We start from the raw sequence: 18,879 nt of genomic DNA on the forward strand, positions 1-18,879 counted from the left end.
GCCCATTTCCTTCTTATCCCATGCTGCAATAAGAACCAGGAATCCTATTACTTCAAACCAGCACACAATACAAATGGCTTAGAAAGCTCTTCACAGGTATGTGACAAACAGCACAGAACCACCGGTCTATATCTCAAAACGTTATCATAGGCCTCTCCCATATTTCTTTTTAAAAACACAAACAGATTTTTATGCTCTAACGTTATCACATTTTTTAAAGACTGGTTCATGCTGAAATAGTTATTAAATTACCTGCTGCACATATCTGTCAGTGGTTTTCCACATGTAGTAATACTCAATGATGCTAGTCAGTGACTTCCAAGGGAGCTGAAAAACATTTGTTACAGATTAAAGCGGTTCCAAAAATTTCAATGTCCACATCTTATTAAACACATGTTAAAATCAAATATAGTTGAGACAAATGCTAAATCCTGAATGTATTAAATAGCTACATTAAAATCCATATGCAAACAAATATATTGCTATTAATAATACACAACCTTTCCTTATAGTTAAGAAGTATGCAGAATTACAATATCACACATCTAAATGTAAGTTATTCTGTGTAAGCCCTATGGTTGAACAAAATGATTAAAACAGACTTCCATGAGGAAACACAGAAGGTAATGTCTTTGTTATAAAGTGTATTAGATGCAGAACAACATTAGGACTAAAAGAAATCATCTTGACAAGACTTTGTTCAAGTCTCATGTATTTTTTCTCTTAAAAAATACAAAGGATGCAAGACTTAGATCATAGGTTTTACAAGTCCCATAACAACTCAGCCACTCATACAATACCACTAGTTTTGCATAAATCCCCACATACTCTTGACCATTATCAAGAAACAAAGGGATGTGAGGGACGTGTTACCCTAAGTAACAAGAGTGGTACTGACGATATTTCACAAACATTTTTGTGCATGTGATAATGACAATTATTTTGGATGCACATATTCATTGGTAAAATAAAAATGCATTAAGCTATGTTTCGGGGAGAAAATTAAGCCACCATTTTTAACTACCATCAAATAAACTATTCAACTCCTTAACGACTTTCTATAATTGAAATTAGTACTTGCCTTACAAAATTCATGCATTTTTTCTTCATAACTTGGAAACATGTTACTAATTTGTATGTGATATTTTCTAGAGGAATGTGTTAGTGCTAATACGCTGTGCTTTCTAGAAATGAGAATGATGTTTAGGAAGTTCCAGAAAGTTCTGGTGTGGAAACTTATCTTTCCAACCTTACTCACTCCACTTTGAGGCTTTCTGCATGTCTTAAGCCAAAAGAATAGCTTTCTGCACCTTTAGTTGAATTCCTAAAACAGCAGAGGAACACCTTATCAAGCTGCTTCTCCCTGCACACAGGAGCTCAGAGCTAGTTTTTCATGCTGCTTGCTTGCAGGCACTTAAGAGGAACTGAGTCTGGCTCCCACCTCTGCCTTTCAGGAAATGGGATTTATGCTCAGACTCAGCTGTGATTTCTTTCTCAGACAGTGTGCCACAGTGTGTAAATCCCTGAATATTTGCATGTAATTCAAAAGTAACAGTGTAAGAAATGCATATGCTGATGTTCTAAAAAACAGCAACACAATTCAGTTTCCTAAAATCCTTTTTCCTCTCTCAGGTAAATTATGCCTTAAGAGAAATCTACCCAAAAAAAGGCCAGCGACAAGAACACATTTGGTGTGGGGTGACAGATGAATTGATTCTTAGCCTCTAGGTCCATATTCTTCCTGGCATCCAGATGAAAAGCTGCCACCCGAACTACCTGCCACTGTCAATTAGTACATTTTAGCATATCCATATTTATTTTCCATCCTGAACACTTATGAATGACTTCATGCTACAGATTATCCTTGCCATTTCTCTAGAAAATACTTTAATCTGTTTTAACTATGATTGTGACACCAATATGTTCATTCACTCGGTAGGCATCTATAAATAAAGAAAGATAATTCAGGTGCTTGGAGTGAATAACTGTAATCCTTTTATACTTTGATTCACAACTTTTTTACACTTGGATTCAGAACTTAAAAAACCTGTTTGACAGAATGAGCATGGATAACCTCTATTCCATTTACCTCTGGACTTAATCTTCTGAACTGCCAATGAAGCTGTGAACAGCCACAGAATAATGTATACTCATTACCAAATTCTATATTTGAAAGAAGCAAATATGCTCATCTGTGTGACATTTTTGCAGGAGGAAATCAGGAAAAAGTATCAACTCTACAAAAACAGAGAGAAGAGAGTTTTAAGTTTCTTTAGTTTCTCCAGGGTAAGAATGGACCACTCAAACCAGACAAGTAAGAAAAATTTAGGATTATAAAGCATCCTAAAATGAACATAGTAATTTTAAGGCATGTTTCCACACTTTTCTGAAGCTGGAAAACAGTTGCTCCTGCTTTCTATAAACAGTTCCAAGTCTTGATTATCAAGGCCTATAGTTATAAATTTGTGAAAACTGCTGATAATGAAAAACTAAGAATTAACAAGCATAACAGCTGTGTCTTATTGTTAGGAAAATAGTTATACTTGGAGAACATAAAATATTCATTCTTCTTCCATTCTACTACCCTGGGATGTGAAATAATTCAAGTACATCAAGTAAATTGAATTAGCTTATAAAGTTTAGGTTGATTAGAATTCAGACAGTCTTAAAGCCAGCAGAACCTTTCTTAAAAAAGTCGATGAGTCAACAGCTGATGAAAATGATTATTCAAAGGCTAGACTGGTAATTTGATTACAAATTAGCTTCTCCCGTCTATTAAAAAAAGGTAAACTCCCTTACACCATTTAATTTATAATAATTATCTTGCTTACTAAATATTTAGTGTTTATAGCTTAATACTTGAACTGCACATTGAACATCAAATAGTGCCAGTGCTTACTAATTGCTGGAAAAGTAAATGAACCTGCCCTTTACAGAACTATCACGTATGGGCTGCAATTGCAGCTGCCATGTCTTGCAAATCTGGTCCGACTCACAAAAGGCAGCTCCTCTGGGATATAATGACTCAGGCAGGTAGCACATAACCCTTCTGCTCCAGGAGACTGCTACCAACCACTTTCTGCCATACAACGTGACAGTGTTGCCTGTACTGTGGCATCACATGCCTAGGTTTGAATTTAATCTCCAGCAGTGCAGACTTTAATTTTATCATTAGATCCTATGGGGATCAAACAAGCTCACACTTAACTATCAGTGCATTATCTTCTATGTCCTTTCTCTTACAACACATCTAAGAGTTCTTAAACTTAGCAATGACTTGCCACTGAAGAGAGGGATGATAATAGATAAATGTACTATTCTGGAAAATCACTGCTTAAGTGCTACATATTTATACCTACCTAACCTTGCAGACACTTTTCCATGATCTAAATCTCGAAGGACTATTTTCAATGATTACTTAAAACCCAAATGTGTTTTCAAATCCCTGTACTTTTAGAACGCTACATGGGAAGTAAGAACAGATAAATTTTACTCTAGAGAAACTAAGATATCCCAAGACTACACAATGATAAACATAATTGAAAGATTTCAAATTACATAGAATAAAATTACATCAAGACTGCAGTGTTACCAGTATCATATAAATTGATATAAAAAATAGATGTCATAATTATGTTTTAAAAATGACACTCTTCCAAAGATTAAAGAAGTGACTGAGAATAGACAACATCCCTGTACTAACCAAAAGAGGCTATAATAAATTAGCGCCCCATATCCATTTGCGCTGCACTCTGACTCATCATGAACATAAGCTCAGTAGGCTACACAACACTATTACTCGATCTCTGTGTGTGTGTGTCTCTTGCTTTGGGAGGAGAGGATGGGAAAATATCTGTATTTTGGGAAGGAAGATTCAGTGAAAGACAGAGGGTGGCAGGAATCTACTCAAGATAAAATTTCAATATTGTAAATAGCTTCTAGTAGAATCATCCAAATATCCACCATTTGAATATTACAAATGCAGAAGTGATTCTTGAGACACAGTACCTCATTGTATCATTTTAATGTATGGATATCAATAGAATTGGGTACATAACTGAGAAATTATACAGAAAATAAAAATACTATATAAATACCAGAGACAAGCCTTAGGTATACTTGGTCACAAATTGTGTTAGGACTCAACTTGTAAACAGCCATGTGTTATATGATTAAGGTATTTTGAAAAGCCAAATATCATATATTAGCAACCATTTAACTAGAAGGCATAGCTCCTGAACTACTATACAATTACAGCTGAGAACCACTTATCTGTATGAGAAAATTAAAGGAACTGTAGTTTACATTAAAATTTCAATTCTAAAACTCTACAAAATATTATTTTTCAATAATACTTTATTGAACTTAACAGAGCTATTTCAGCCATGATGCTGCTATCAACCAAATGTCATGAACGCAGTGAACATTTTCTCCCTTGGGAATCTCAAAATTAAGCACACAGATATAATACACCTATTAAAACGTCAGTTCTTCAGAAAAAACAATAGCCTTCCCTTCCCACCTTCATTCAATTATGTTTCATTTCAGGATGGTGAAAGTGAAGGAAAGACAGCTTAGCTCGCACTGCCAAGCTCCTCCCATTGTCCCACACTCTATCTTGGAAGGACTTCCACATTTACCATCCATACCATTTTCCCTTAATAAAGATTTTTAATGAAAGTCTGTAAAGAAAAACCAAAATGAGCTTTCATAGTCAAGCAGAATGAGATTAATGTGAAAATGTTTCAATCAACTTCAGTCTTAAATAACAGAATTACTTTGGTTCAGTTCCTAACCTTTTCATGAAGCCCAGCTTGAACATGGTAAAACAGAGAAAATCTTTCGCCTTGTAAGAAAGACTCTCCAAGAAATGTGAAAAAAAAAAACAAAACTGCAGCAAACTAGTAGCAATTCTAGTAATCAGTATTAGAATCCATTTAATTTCATTACTCCGCATTAGAATTACCAAATTAAAGCTTTCCCGCCCTATAGTGTGATACTTCAATACCAAAACCAGTGTAGTTAGAACATATTGGAAAACATTTCCTTTACTTTTCAGAACTGCCAAAACACCTAATATATCAAAATAACTCCCTGTAGTTCACTTTAAAAGCTATCTGAATATAAATTTCTCTCTGCTAACCATAGAAGGAAAACCCTGCTTTTTAAAAACACCCAGGGGAGTCAGCCATGTTGCTGCTAATGAATTTCACTGGAAATTGTGGAAACATTCTGCAAAGTTCCTGGAACTTTTTCAGATGCTTGTAAAATACTTGTAAAAGTCTTGATTGAAACACTTCAAGCATGAGACATCATATCTGGTATTAAACCATTAAACAGATTATCTATTGTCACCATTTTTCCAAAGAATGCCAGACAAGAAAGCATATTGACTTTCAGCCAAATAAAATGTATACATATGTTAGTTACATATATAAGCCACATAGATTTCTCCTCTAGCTAAATCTTCCAAACCTACAGAAAGCAATTATGCTCAACTATGTGAAAACATAGCTACAGGAATGTGTACTACTTGCATACTTACAAAGTCTTGTCGAATGTCATTGAAGTCCTTGCCATACTTTTCCAATGCCTCTTCAAACAAACTAGCTTCTGATGCTGACCACTCTTCCATTTCATCTCTACACAAGACAGGCCCTCCAAGTGGCACTAGAACACTGATGGCACTGCTCAAATCATAGTTGTGTTTATGCAGTGTATCCATTGCATGAAACTGGTAAGGACAAGGAGAGAATTAAGATGTGTTTAAACAGACAGTAGTCCATTTCAGTTAATGCAAATTCAATATATTATTCTCTATAAGCCAAGCAAGTAGCCTTAACTAATGCTAAATTTCAAATCTATCTTGATATCATAGTTTACTGCTGTAGAATATAAGGAAAGTAAATTGTTTATTACTTAATTTGGGAAAGGAAATGCCTTGATAAAATGTTTACCAAAAATGACATTAGTTTATTAGTTCCCGAAAATTACTAGCAAACATTTCTGAAGAATCTTTAGTTGGTAGAAATTGGTTCCAAGTAACCCAATAAAGACAGTGGCATATATTGACTGAGGGGCCACTTTCAATTAACAGAAGCTCTAAATAGTAACTAAACAGCTGCTGAGACATCTATGTGCTCAATATTCTCATTGCTGGTGAAGGAAGACATTTATTGTTTTCATTATCATCATACTAAAAAAGAAGCAAGATATTTGTCTCTCAGTAAACGCTGTTGTCAGAGACAGGTAAATAAGGTTTCTTTGGTTGATTCCTTTAGTGTTATAAAAGAGGAAAATGGAAAGCAAACAAGTTAAAACATTCTTCACACTACAGGTAACACTGAATGCTCACATTGATAACCAATGATGAGGAATAAGAAAAGTAAACAAATCCAACCACTGGGAAAATGAGCAATATACAAGGAGCCTTTCTGACTCAGTGTCCCTAAAGACCCCATCACCACAAGCATAAATTGTTTTGCTGAAGGAGATATTAGAGTTATAAGGCACAATACTGTATGTGACTGTATAACAGTCTCCTTCCTATTTGTCCCACCACAGTGCTGAGCTGCAAGTGTAGCATGTACAATCTCACATGAGAAAACATTGGAAGGAAGGAACAGTCCTGTATTGCGTGTCAGTGTAGCAATTCCAGTTGAGCCTCTGCATCCAAATGTACTGCAAATAATGGATTCTCCTCATCTTTTGCATCTCCTACGAGTGACTATTGTCTTTCTCCAGAGTTGACTATAAGTCTTGGAGTGCGATCAAGCACAAGATTCTGGAATTGTTTTGTCTGCAAGATGCAATGTCACTATTATCCTGCAATATGTCATTTTACATATATTTCAAATTCACCAGCCTGGAGAAAAGCTATTTTTAAGTATTCTCATATGGAAATATGTAACATAATGTCTAAAATCCATAAGCTTCATACTAGAGAACGTATACTGAAATCGCTGGTTTATTGCTTATCGTTCAGGTAATGAGTAAACCAATTCTAAAGATTAAACTCTTACAGTAGACACGTTAACAAGGTTTTAATCTTTTTTCAAACTGTGGCCATTGTGGAAAAGCAGTACACATAGGGCCTGAATCCAGATCTATTCACTGATACCAACTTTCTTAAAAATTACAACATAAGTTAATAAATGAGAATCTTGCCTGTGCTTTATGTTTGTCTTTCATCTATAATAAACATCTGAATCCATAAAACTTTCTTGATATTACTGAAGAAAAGATTCATAATGAACTCTGTGGATTACTGGTGTCTTCACTGAGCTATTCTGTGACAGAAGACCACTGACAAGTTCTCTGATAACAACTCTCTGCCTTCTACAGGTTTGCCACCTCTCACCTGCAACAAAATTCCCCCATTGCAGTGAGTAATTTGTGGTAGCAAAAACAAGAGAAGCCCAAAGACATTACTAGAAATTGTGAGAAGTAGTCCTGGAGTATCTTCTTTTTCCAAGGATGAGAGGACTGCAAGAAACAACTAGTGGCAACCTGTTACTTAGGGAGTAAGCCTGGGAGACCTGGTGTTGCTTCTCCCAAATAGGAGCCTGAAGGACAGAGGAAGAACTGCCCTTCCACAAGAACTCTTGCCCAGAGCATACTGTCCAGCACAGACAGAGTCTCACCAGAGGAAAATACTAGCCACACAGATAGAGGGAACTTCAAGACTAAACATAAACAGGTAAAGAAAGAAACTTTTCACCAAAAGCTAAAGAAGAGATGCATGGAGCCATGAAAAAAGGGCATGACAGGGCATGCTGCAAACAAGCCGCAACACGCAGGTCCCAACCCTGCTGCAATTTCCGTAGTCAGTTAAAGCAACTAGACTGAACTCTCTCCAACAAAGCACTCAGATTGGAAACAGAGAATGGATTCTATAGTTCAATAATATTTTAATATGCTTATTGTATAAGCCACATATATGGAAGTCTAATCATTAAAACTACATCATTCAAACACAAAGGAAAAAATCTTCATGCGTTTCATTATGAAGAGATATCCAAAACCAGATTTAAGTCCTAATAGTAAAGTAGCATGGGCTCTTCTGAACAAGTCTATCACAAGGAACAAGTGATTCCATCAGCCTGCTTTGTTTTAAGAGGCTCTAACTTCTATCTATATGCACTATGCAACGTTTAAGAATCTGAGACAGCCTTCCCATTCTTTTTCTCTTGTTAGACATCAGTGCACATTATAAAACTCTGCCTCTGAGAAGGCCAAAAATGCAAACACTTGTCTCACAAGTCTTTATCACTGTAAGAGAAGCTCATTTACTATCATCTAAGAAGGTAAACACACATTGTTTCACATCTTCAGTAGGGTTTTCTAAAAGCACTGGTAGGTTCCTGCCTTGTCTCATTACACCTCTCACTTGCTATTCTGCTGCAAGACCTCCCTGCTGTGTACATCCACCCTGAATTTATTCCTGTTTATAACCTACGCTTTTTCTCTTTCTTTTTTTTTCAGTATCAATCTGTTTACAGTTATCTCTGACTGAAACAACTAATTAGGAATACTGGAAAGCCACAGGTGTGGTGTACAGAAATCCCATTAAAAGCACTTCAGGTGCAAGGGTTATCTGCCTTGCATTAAGAATATAGACAGCATCATTTTCTTAGTGTTATGCACCTATATCCCTTCCAAAGCATAACTGAGATATGCCATAGGTTCTGCAAATGTCTCTACTAACTTTAACTGCTGCTGAAAATATGTTCCCAATTAGCATGGGAATGTCTGAAAAAGTAACTATTATAATGACAAATATGTCTTTTCTTAACTTAGAAGGAAGTGCATTGCCAAAAAGCAAAAGAGAAGGTTTTAAAAAGCTGAGGGGGTAGGAAAATGAGAAGAGACAGACACAGTAATTAAGCCTGGGGTGGCTCCTCTGGTGCCTCATTATAAGATATGCCTTTCATTAAGTGTAATGGAACTTAATGGATCATTTGCAATAGAGAAACATTTACATGGCACTCAAACACTGAAAGTATCCCTTTATTAGCAGCACTGCACATGTACTTTCAAAGAAGAAAGTGCTATAAAGATGAATCTATTCTATTAATCACTGAATACAGTAAGAAGGATATGCAATATGTGAAATTTATTAGAAATTCTTATTCTAACTTAATCTTAATAAAATGAAAAATTTTAAATAACTATCTTGATGAAAGAAATAAAGTATTTAATGTGAATAGAATTGTGTTTGTAAAGTCATATCAGCAAGTGTGAAACAGAACACTCATTTTGTTTATTACTGAAAACTTTACATTTTGCCACTGCCTTTACTATAACCACTATAGTCCAAAGTAAATCCAGTTCCTGTTCAGTAGCCTTTGAGTACACTGCAACAGGTAATAAATTAAAGATTTTTCTAATCATACTAATGAATACATTTTATCTGGATACAAGAACTGCCCTACTGAATTTGATCTGTCATCCATCTAGCCAAGCATTGTCTCTTACAGTCACACCAAGAAATGTTACATTGAGAAAATGAGCAGATAATTCTAATTACAATCTGAGGTCAATTCTCATTTCATTGACCAGCATCTACAAACCTCGGAAATTATTAAGTTTAGATGGAACACCTTTCCTTATACTCCTCAGTACCCATTCATGGCTGTTGGTCCATAATTTTTCTAACCCTTTTTTTAACCTGCTGGTACTGCACATTCCCACAAACTTTTGATTTCCGGGGTTCTTTGTCCAGTTTATAAGGCAGTGCCTTAACTACTTCAAACTGATCTTTTAGTTTTATCAAGTGTCCTCTAGTTCTAATACTCCAGCATCCGGCAAATAGCAGGTCTACTTTAGTCTAAACTATCATCTTCATGATTTTGTACTTAAAATAATAAACAACTGTTGATGTCTTTGGAACTGTAAGTCAAACCTGGTTCTATGAAACAGTAATATTTTTTGTTCTCACATAGCTTTCCTGGCATGCCTGCATTACTGTAGCACATCTTGTCATCTCAGCCAGTATGAATACAGAGACAAACCTTTGGTCTGTAATCGACATATTTTTAACTTTCTCTAAAAGGTGTAGGTGCTTACATTACAGCAAATACTTTAAAAAACTAAGGAAACAGAGTAAGAATATACTAATTAAAATGTTCTTCAAAAATATGCTTACAAAGTCAAACTGCTTATGTTTTAGAAAATTTGATGACATATCTAGTAAGTAAAAAGTATTATCTATACCACTTTCAATCAGCTTTACCACCACATACTTTAAATCACACTGTTGCTCAATTACACCAAATGAATCCCTATACAATGTGTATTATCCACTCCGCTATGGAAAAAACCCACAACTAAAGTCAAGTGATTTACAGTATGATTACAAGGGCAGTACCACCAAGTCTGAAGAAAGCACATAGGATTTTCTACCACATACACCCCCCTTGCATACATAAATAACTGTACATATATATGTAAAAATATATATATATATATGCATGCATATATATACCTTGCAGGTATATAAAGGACAAGAGAAGGAAAATAGGGACTCTAGAGTACCAGACAATGTTGAATTCACAGGTATAAAAGTTGCAGGTTTTCAAGAAGCCACCTACCAGTGTGATGTCTCGGGAAGCAGCGGCTGCACTCATGTGTAAACTAGGTTGCCTGACAGAGCTACTGCAATCCAGTGCTCGAGCAAACGTGCCAACCGCACTGCAACAGACAAACAGTAGAGACAGTAAATACACAGAAAGATGTGTAAAAAACCTCTTTTTTATTATCACACTATGGCATATCTATAAAATGTCCTTTTAGAAACAGAAGTCACATGCTGTAACTGTTAAGATTTCAGATCTTTGCTAACAATGAACAACTTGATACTCAGGAAAAAACACTAAACACTGCAGCAAAAACTCTTTCTCCCCCCAAAAGTAACAACATACATGTACGAACAACAGCATAGAAACAAAAGATATTCAGAGAACTGTAACGTTACCAACTTTTTAATATAGCGATTTTTTTATTAATTACAAAGTCAGAGATTCTACACAGTTTGGATTTTACAACCATGACTTATTTCTAAAGTTTAAAAGCCATAATACTGCTTAAAAAATTACAAGACAAATTAAAAAGGGGTTCACCATGTCCATGAGGAAATTTATTCACTTCAGTAGTGCATATCTACTACTACCATCAGCGATCCAAAGCAAGTATATTAGCTTAGTCTAAGGCACCACCAAAATCCTATTTTTGTCACAGGTTTTAAGCAGCAATAAAATAAATGGATCTTCCAGCATGCTTAGTAAAAGTATTCCAGCATTATTAAAATGGACACATTTTTCTCCAAACCTTTACCTTTTTTTTTCCACTTTTGTTGATTAATTGTACATGGCATTTATTATACTTACCAGAGCAAGAAAAAGAAATAGATGTGGAGAATTAGTGTGAATATGACTGTTCTAAACTGTTAACATTTCTTGGAAGTACATCTATATGTCATGCACAGTGAAGGGAAAGATGCATAAGAGAATTTGACTGGGCTGAGTGGATACAGGAAATGACCAAAGATGCAGCGACACAAAAGGGTACTAATTAACAGAAGAGAAATTGCCCCAGTACCTGGAGTTGTATAATGATGCTTGAGGTGCATTGTGTCACGGTGATTTCAGAAAAAACTCTTTGTTGCAGTTATTAAGTAAAGCCCTTCTAAATTCAAGACCTAGTTATATAACACTTTTAATGCAGTGTAAGCCTCTGGACTAAGGACTGAAGCCTCACTCAGCAATTACACTCTGCACAACTTATAATTATTACTATACCAATAATTATTGGTATAATAATTGGCAGAATTACACCAATGGAGAATGTCACTGACAGATCAACACACATTACTGTACCCTACAAATCCGATATTAATCAATAAAATAATGTGCATCAAGACTTAAATGCACTGGATCATGGAGAAACAGATAACAAAGCCCATTACTTCAATTTCATCTTGAATCTGCAAAGATTTAATACTGAATGTTTCAATACTTGCTGCCAGAATCTTATAAGACACAGTTAAGATTCAACAGCAATGATTCACAGACTTCTGATATTAACTGCTTAGATTTCTAAAGGCTGTGGAATAAATAAGTGATATTCAAACACTGTTCCATGACCCTTGTTCCCTCTTTGCAGAGATGGCAAATATGTGACAAGAACACTCACACACATTCTATTTTGCCTTTTTGTTTTGTTTTAAAGCTTGGCAGTACATAGAACAGTATTTGTCCGCAAATCAGTCCCAAGAATAAGGCTCTATTGTGAACACATTTCCTGATAGTCAGTCAACCCCTTTCAACATGTTGGCATTGATAACGGTTGTAGCTGCACAGTCTTTCCTGTGATCCTTCTGTCACTACTGTTTAAACCAGTGAATGTGGCACGGCTGTATTTCCCTTTTGCCGCTACCTACTAGCTTCTTAGCTTCCTTTTGCATAATTAACACTATTTTCTTTTGACCACATTTCTAAAATAAAATCAGAGTATGCTATAAACATTACAAGAACATGTTCTCACAAGTCACTCTGGCAGATCAAACTTTTGAGGCTGATTTCAGAGCCCAAGTACATGTGAATTATGTTGCCCAGTATGCAAAGTCAAAAATTAGGTCACGATATATGGTTTCTTTTGAAAAAGTGGTAAAGGGGTAAGAAATGATACACCAGTTGACACTGCTTCCAGTGCTATACTGAGTGGGTGAGGATCACAACCAAGAAGCATGGGTTATATGAGGGCAAAAATGAGTCAAACACACAAAGACAAAATAAAAAACCAATATAATAAAACCAACGTTACAATAACAATAAAACAAAAACAAGTAAATAATAATAAAACACAGGCAGTGTGCCATTTAGGGGGGGCAACAGGGACAGGGGATGGAGATGGTATGGAACACAAACCAGGGGGTATGTGCATGTCTGTAGCCTTCTTGAAACCAAAGTAACTTCCAGTTCACCATTCCCTGGAAACTTTTGAAAAATAGTGAATTTTTCAGACAATTCAAAGAATTGTAGAAATTCCAGAGCATTTGGCTATTAATAGTAACTAGGCTCAAAACTTGAAAGTGATATACAGTGCTCTGTATAATCTAGCTATGCAATTCAGACCCTAAGTCAATATGGATTTTTAGAAATCATTGAAATACCCTAATTTTTATATATTTCAATTAAAAATACAGATATGAGTAACATACTGATGCAAAGGTCAAAACATTTCCTTTGTCACTTTTTTCTAACAATACTACCAAAGAATTGTTTAAAAAATGTTAAAAGGAAAAAACAAGTAACTAGCCAATGCCATTTCCAGAAGCCACACGACTGTTTTCACCTACCAGCTACCAAAATAAAACTCAGTATTAAGTCAACACAGGCTGAACAGTCACACCTTAAGTACTCATTTCTTTCTTTTTAACAAACTCTTCAGTGTCGATATCCCATTAAGTTGGTAGAATCCAAAGAATAACTATAAATATTTAATTGAATCTTTATTTAATTAAATAATAAATTCAGCCTAAAAAACTGTGCTCAGCAAGCTACTTACAAATTACTCAACAAGTAAAACACTGAGACTTCAAAAAGAAATCAATACTCCCCACACCTTCCTAAATTAGCTAAAGCCAAAACTCACACAGACAGGGAATTATGCAGGTGGAAGAGAGATGGACAAGACCAATAACTGGTGTTATCAACAGAGAGATCGCTCTGCACAGCCTGTATCATCAAGCCGCTATAAGAGCTTTAAGGGTTAGACCAAATGATCCAGTGTTACCCTAATTAGGTTTTCCTTATTTTAATTATCTTAAGGACCAGAACCAATACCATTATCTCAAGGACTTATAACAGATTGCAGCCAACAACCATACAAATAAAACAAATGGATATAATCCAGTGGCAGGATCCACAACTGTGGAATAAATCCACAAATTCAGCAAAACTCAACAAGATCTATGTCCAAAAAAACCTGAGTGAGCTCTCTAGGGATGTTGTACCTGTGTGCCCTACAATTAGGGAAAACTTCAGATTAGATTTTGAACACAGAAAATATATTTCTCCAAATTTGTTATAGTTCAACTCTGAGACATTAAAGGAAGTAATTGTTCAAATTTTTGCATAAGATTAGCATTAATGGTAACTAGTTCTGAAAAGCGCTGTTATTTACCAAAGAAAATCTGGAACCACTGTGATTATATATGAAGATAAAAACAGCCACTGGTTTCCCCAGGAACAACAGCAGTCCAGCATCAAATCAGATCCAGAAAGTTCTGGATCCAGACCAGTAACTCTTAATTTTCTTCTACCTTGTATTCTCAAAAATTCAGCTGAGACAGAAATCCTTCTTAATCCGAGAATATTTTAAAATTGTTCACTTTTATACATTGTTTCTTTGTTTCAGCAATACCAGACAAGTAGTGGGTATACTCTGGCCAAAGCTGTTTGAAGTGAATCACATTTGTGCACACATAAATCTGCAAATCCAGTTTTCCACAGAGATTGGTAAACTAATGAATGAGACCTATGCCTCACTTAAGAGCTAATATTTTTAAGGAAAATAATTAAGTGATCGTTGGTGGTTTTTTACATATTAGGAAAGCTTTTTGTTTTCCTTATTATTACTCCAATGTTCCTCTTCACTGTGAACTGGAACCAGTCCTAAAAGACGACCTCTTAGACTACCGTAAATTTTAAGCCAATTAATAATCCAATTCCTCTTTAAGAGTCTCGTGATACTTAAAATATTGGAAAAAAAAAGGAAAATATACTTCTCCGGTGAAGATATATGTCAGCAGCACTGTATTAATTAAAGCTGAAAATACCCCTGAGATTTTTACTAGTCAATTTTGCAAAATCTGACCTGAAGAACACATTCAAAGCAAAATGATGCTGTTCTAGAAGACATATTTTCCTTGCCTTTCTAAGAAATTGTCTCTGTAGTGCTATGCTTCATTATTATCACTTCAGGTATTTACAGCTCAAAGGGAGATGACACAGTAAACATGAAAAGTTACCTGCCACTGTTCTTTTGCTGAAAGACTTTCAAAGGTAGGGTAAGGATAGCATTATATATCAATGTATGCTACGATCAACCTTCACTTTCATTACTATATGAATAGAAATGAAACATTTGAAATATTTCTTATTCAACAGAAATAGAATCTGATACACAGAAGTAGTTTAATTCACAGGATGTTATTTAAGCTATCATCTGTATGCCATTCTGCAGTTTCACAGTCACAGGGGAGGAGATTTACAGCCCCTTAAAAGCAGGTCCATGGAAATGCTGCTAAGAATTTTCTTCTTTATACTTCAATAGATCAAAATATATTTAAAAGAAATTCAAAAAGAAATTCAGCTCCAAGTTTGAATTAGTTCTTTTCAAAGGAATCTGGGTCAAAGAGTGCAGTAATACAAAATGCACAAAGGAATAAACATATATTGGCCAAGCGTGACAGGCAAGCAGAAATGTAGAATTTTTGATATGCCTAGTAAACTTGATGTGAACATATTTTTCTTTTTTATTGCCAAACAATCTGCCTACCATTAGATGCTGTAATTCACCTTGCTAGCAAACATCTAGTTGTGCGATGCAGTGTTGGCATCAAGATTTTTCACCATTTTTACTGCTTTATTTTATGTTGCAATTCTGCCATTAAATTTAATTATCTCTTTAATGAACTCCAATTTCTTTTACTTCTCACCACCTAAAGAGGATCCAGAAGCATAGTAATACTCAAGCTTTCTAACTGTTGACTTTAATGTATTTATTTTCATTTATGATCTTTGGGAATCTTGTCTACTGCCATTGACTACACTGAATTACTTGGCAAGAACAGAGCATTAATATCTGATCACACTTGTAAATGTTTTTCTTATTGTTCTCAGTTGATGAGTGTTTTCTTTTCCTCAATATGATGGACACCTTGCCAGTTGAAGCTGCATTGTGGTCCCTTCCTCACTACAAGATAAATTCATGTAACAAATACACATAGTATCACAGAACACATCCAAATACACACATATACCATGAGCACTTATAACTACATCAATAGTAACCAACAGGAAATTAACATAATCACTGTCTTAGAGAAAATGGGAAAGTGGGAACAACACAAGAAGAATCAAGCTCTAATTTAAAATTACTAACAAGTAATTTTTCATTCTTCTGTGATTTTACATCAAAAAATAAGCATTCAAATGAAGAGAAATATGTCAGAGGTACGTAATGCCATTTTAATTTCATAGAAATAAAAGTACAAAACTTTAAGGCAGAGATGCAATGCTTCAAGGCTATTTTAATTAGATTTCAAAACTCTGGTTTAGTTGAAAATAAACTGGGACCACAAACGTAAAATAGCTTAATTTAGAGATATATTCCTTCCAGAAGACTATGTTGATAATGTGGTTAGACGAACAGGACTAGAATGTTCCAAAAATGTATGATGCAATGAATTATAGAACACATTAGCAGATAGAAAGAAAATGAAAGAAAAGAAGGGTCATGTCTACAGCTCTCAGCCCAAACCAGATTGCACAATTCCTACCGCAGTTGAGACAGGGCAGGATCATTTTTGACTCTGACAAACTGAAAAACAGGCAGGACTATTTATCTGACATTGAAATGAAGTACGCCTTGTATATTAGGAATGATAGAGACTGATGACTGGAGGAAACAGGGTGCATCTGTATCAGTCATTTAGTTCAAATTAGGAAAGGAGTTTCAGAGCCACTGTCCGTACCATTTTTTCCTACTGCACTTTAACCAACAACAAAAAGTATCTCATAGCACAAAAACTGAGTTTCTGTTAAAGTAGTTCGATGTACTCATAGATATTTAGTCCATAGGACCTGATTAGAGTTAGACTAAAAATAAAACTTAAAACATGCACAGTCTGGACATTAGTTTCTCGGCACCAAACATTTCAATTCTACGAATCACCTTCTGCTCTACTGAACTATTTGCTAATGTGGACAGACCTAAATGGCTGTTGCAGCTTCTCAAACTCCTGTTCTTTGAAGCTAGTAGCTACAGAAGAAATGTTGCAAACTTATATGACAGAAGAAAAACTGGTTGATGAAGTTGTATCTTACTTGAATGGAGTAGAAAATGTTGTTGGACTTCTCACTGCCAAAACCAAACATTATCCAAAAAACAACTCAAACCCAGAATACATTAGTCTGATGTCTCAAGCTTCTCCTAACAGATGTTTTTGCTAATTCAAGTAAGAGCCCTTACCCAAATTATGCTTCAGTAGTAGCAATAAGATACTTTCAAGATTTGTAAGTCAAGATACTTGGGGAGACCAAGGTTATGGATCCTTACTTTTTTTTTTTTTTTTTCAAAATCTCCAACAATTTTCTTCCAATTTCTGGACAGGATAGGCATATTCTTCTATCTTTCTATCCAGCAAATTATTACATATTAGGGCTTAGTGACAGTCCTAGACTGACCAAGCATATAAACCTAGAAAAATGCCTCTCATTCCTGAGGCAGTAAGCAAACCTTGTCAGACTGGGAAAGCTATGTGCCCATAGCCAAATATAAATGTTCTTGCAAATGGGCAACACAAATAGGAAGAGTATTTAAACACCTTCTAAAAAACCAACAAAGCGTGCTTGTGTGATTGAAAAAACTAAAGCATTTATGGACAAAAGCACCTCTTCTTTCAACCAGATCAGACTGAAGAAACTGAATACTCAATGCCTTTGATGCAGCATGTAAAAAGGATCTCTTGAAAATGCTTTTAAAATGTCAAATACAGATAGCTTACACACACTTCACCAAAATCACATCTAGGAAGGCATTTAGGAAAAAATTCTTATTGTCAGATTTTCAAATTTGCAAAACTAAACACAACCAGAGAAAGACCATTCCAACTGAAAATGCAGCAAGTACAGTTAAATGCCCAGTGAACTGAAGTTAGGCCCCAGCAGAGCTGTCTGTTAGCAGTTTACCAGATCACAATACCACTGTTATTCAAGAGTTTTTAATGGTCCCATATAAGGGTTCAGTATTAAAGCTTGCAAGCACATAACACTCTGAATTGAAAGCTGCCACAATCATCACAGAACTCTTTCTCCACAAATTGGTGAAAACTTCTCTGAGAAGCAACAGGAATATGATCTTGCAGTCTGTGAATGAAAGTATAAAGGAGTTTGGAAACAGTTTCTGTCAGTTAAAAAGAAACTTACAAGAATGAAGAGTTTTGTGGAAGAACATCCATAAAGATGCACCTGAGTAACATCTGATTGCAGATGCTGTTTGCCTGCCACAAGATCCTGAATAGATACAATTGGTCAGCCATGACCCACCATAACAGAAGCCTTCTTTACAGAAATTTGTCAACTTCTAAACAAATCCTGTCTTGATCAGGGCACAGCATTGCACAGGACGTCTTAAGTAACATGAAGAAAAGAGAAGCACCCTTTTCCCTACATATTTAATTTATTCTCTGTCACTTTCCAGCACACTGCTTACTGCTATGCTCCTCTGGGAACATTTTTGGACTCCACAGTATACTACTTCAGCTCCCCAGAGTGACTGCAAAATAGTAGGTAGTAATTTAAAAGCAATGAATGAACTCTTCAAAAACTCACATAATCTTCATGCAAATGTTTTTTTAGGACACCCCATAATAATCTACCCGTACATGTCTAGGTGTTACACTGCTGGTGAAGAAGCAGCTCTGTTTCCTGTGTTCTCTTCTACGGAGCATCTACCAGGCATTGTGACCTTCTGAACAGATGCACATTAACACCTAAACTCCTCTGGTTTGCTTGAAAATTAAACAATGGCAGGCAAGTTTTAGCACTGTCTAGAAAGGAAACAGCACTACAAGTGGGAGAGTAAGAAAAAAAA

The 18,879-nt window shown here is 35.4% G+C and overlaps 1 protein-coding gene across 1 annotated transcript in view; it reads right to left on the minus strand.

The window, feature by feature from the left end:
- The window catches only part of LOC114070795 (metastasis-associated protein MTA3), a gene marked incomplete at both ends in the record, with an annotated part of 68,809 nt that overhangs the window by 31,891 nt on the left and 18,039 nt on the right, over positions 1–18,879 (minus strand). Inside the window, 3 exons of the mRNA XM_027908382.1 lie at positions 253–327; positions 5,546–5,734; positions 10,593–10,692. Coding sequence (XP_027764183.1) covers positions 253–327; positions 5,546–5,734; positions 10,593–10,692 — 364 coding nt within the window. The remainder of the gene's footprint in view (positions 1–252; positions 328–5,545; positions 5,735–10,592; positions 10,693–18,879) is intronic.

This window comes from Empidonax traillii, unplaced genomic scaffold, assembly GCF_003031625.1.
Source record: "Empidonax traillii isolate 1590-97213 ecotype Southwest subspecies unplaced genomic scaffold, ASM303162v1 scaffold1690:size75429, whole genome shotgun sequence".
NCBI lineage: Eukaryota > Metazoa > Chordata > Aves > Passeriformes > Tyrannidae > Empidonax > Empidonax traillii.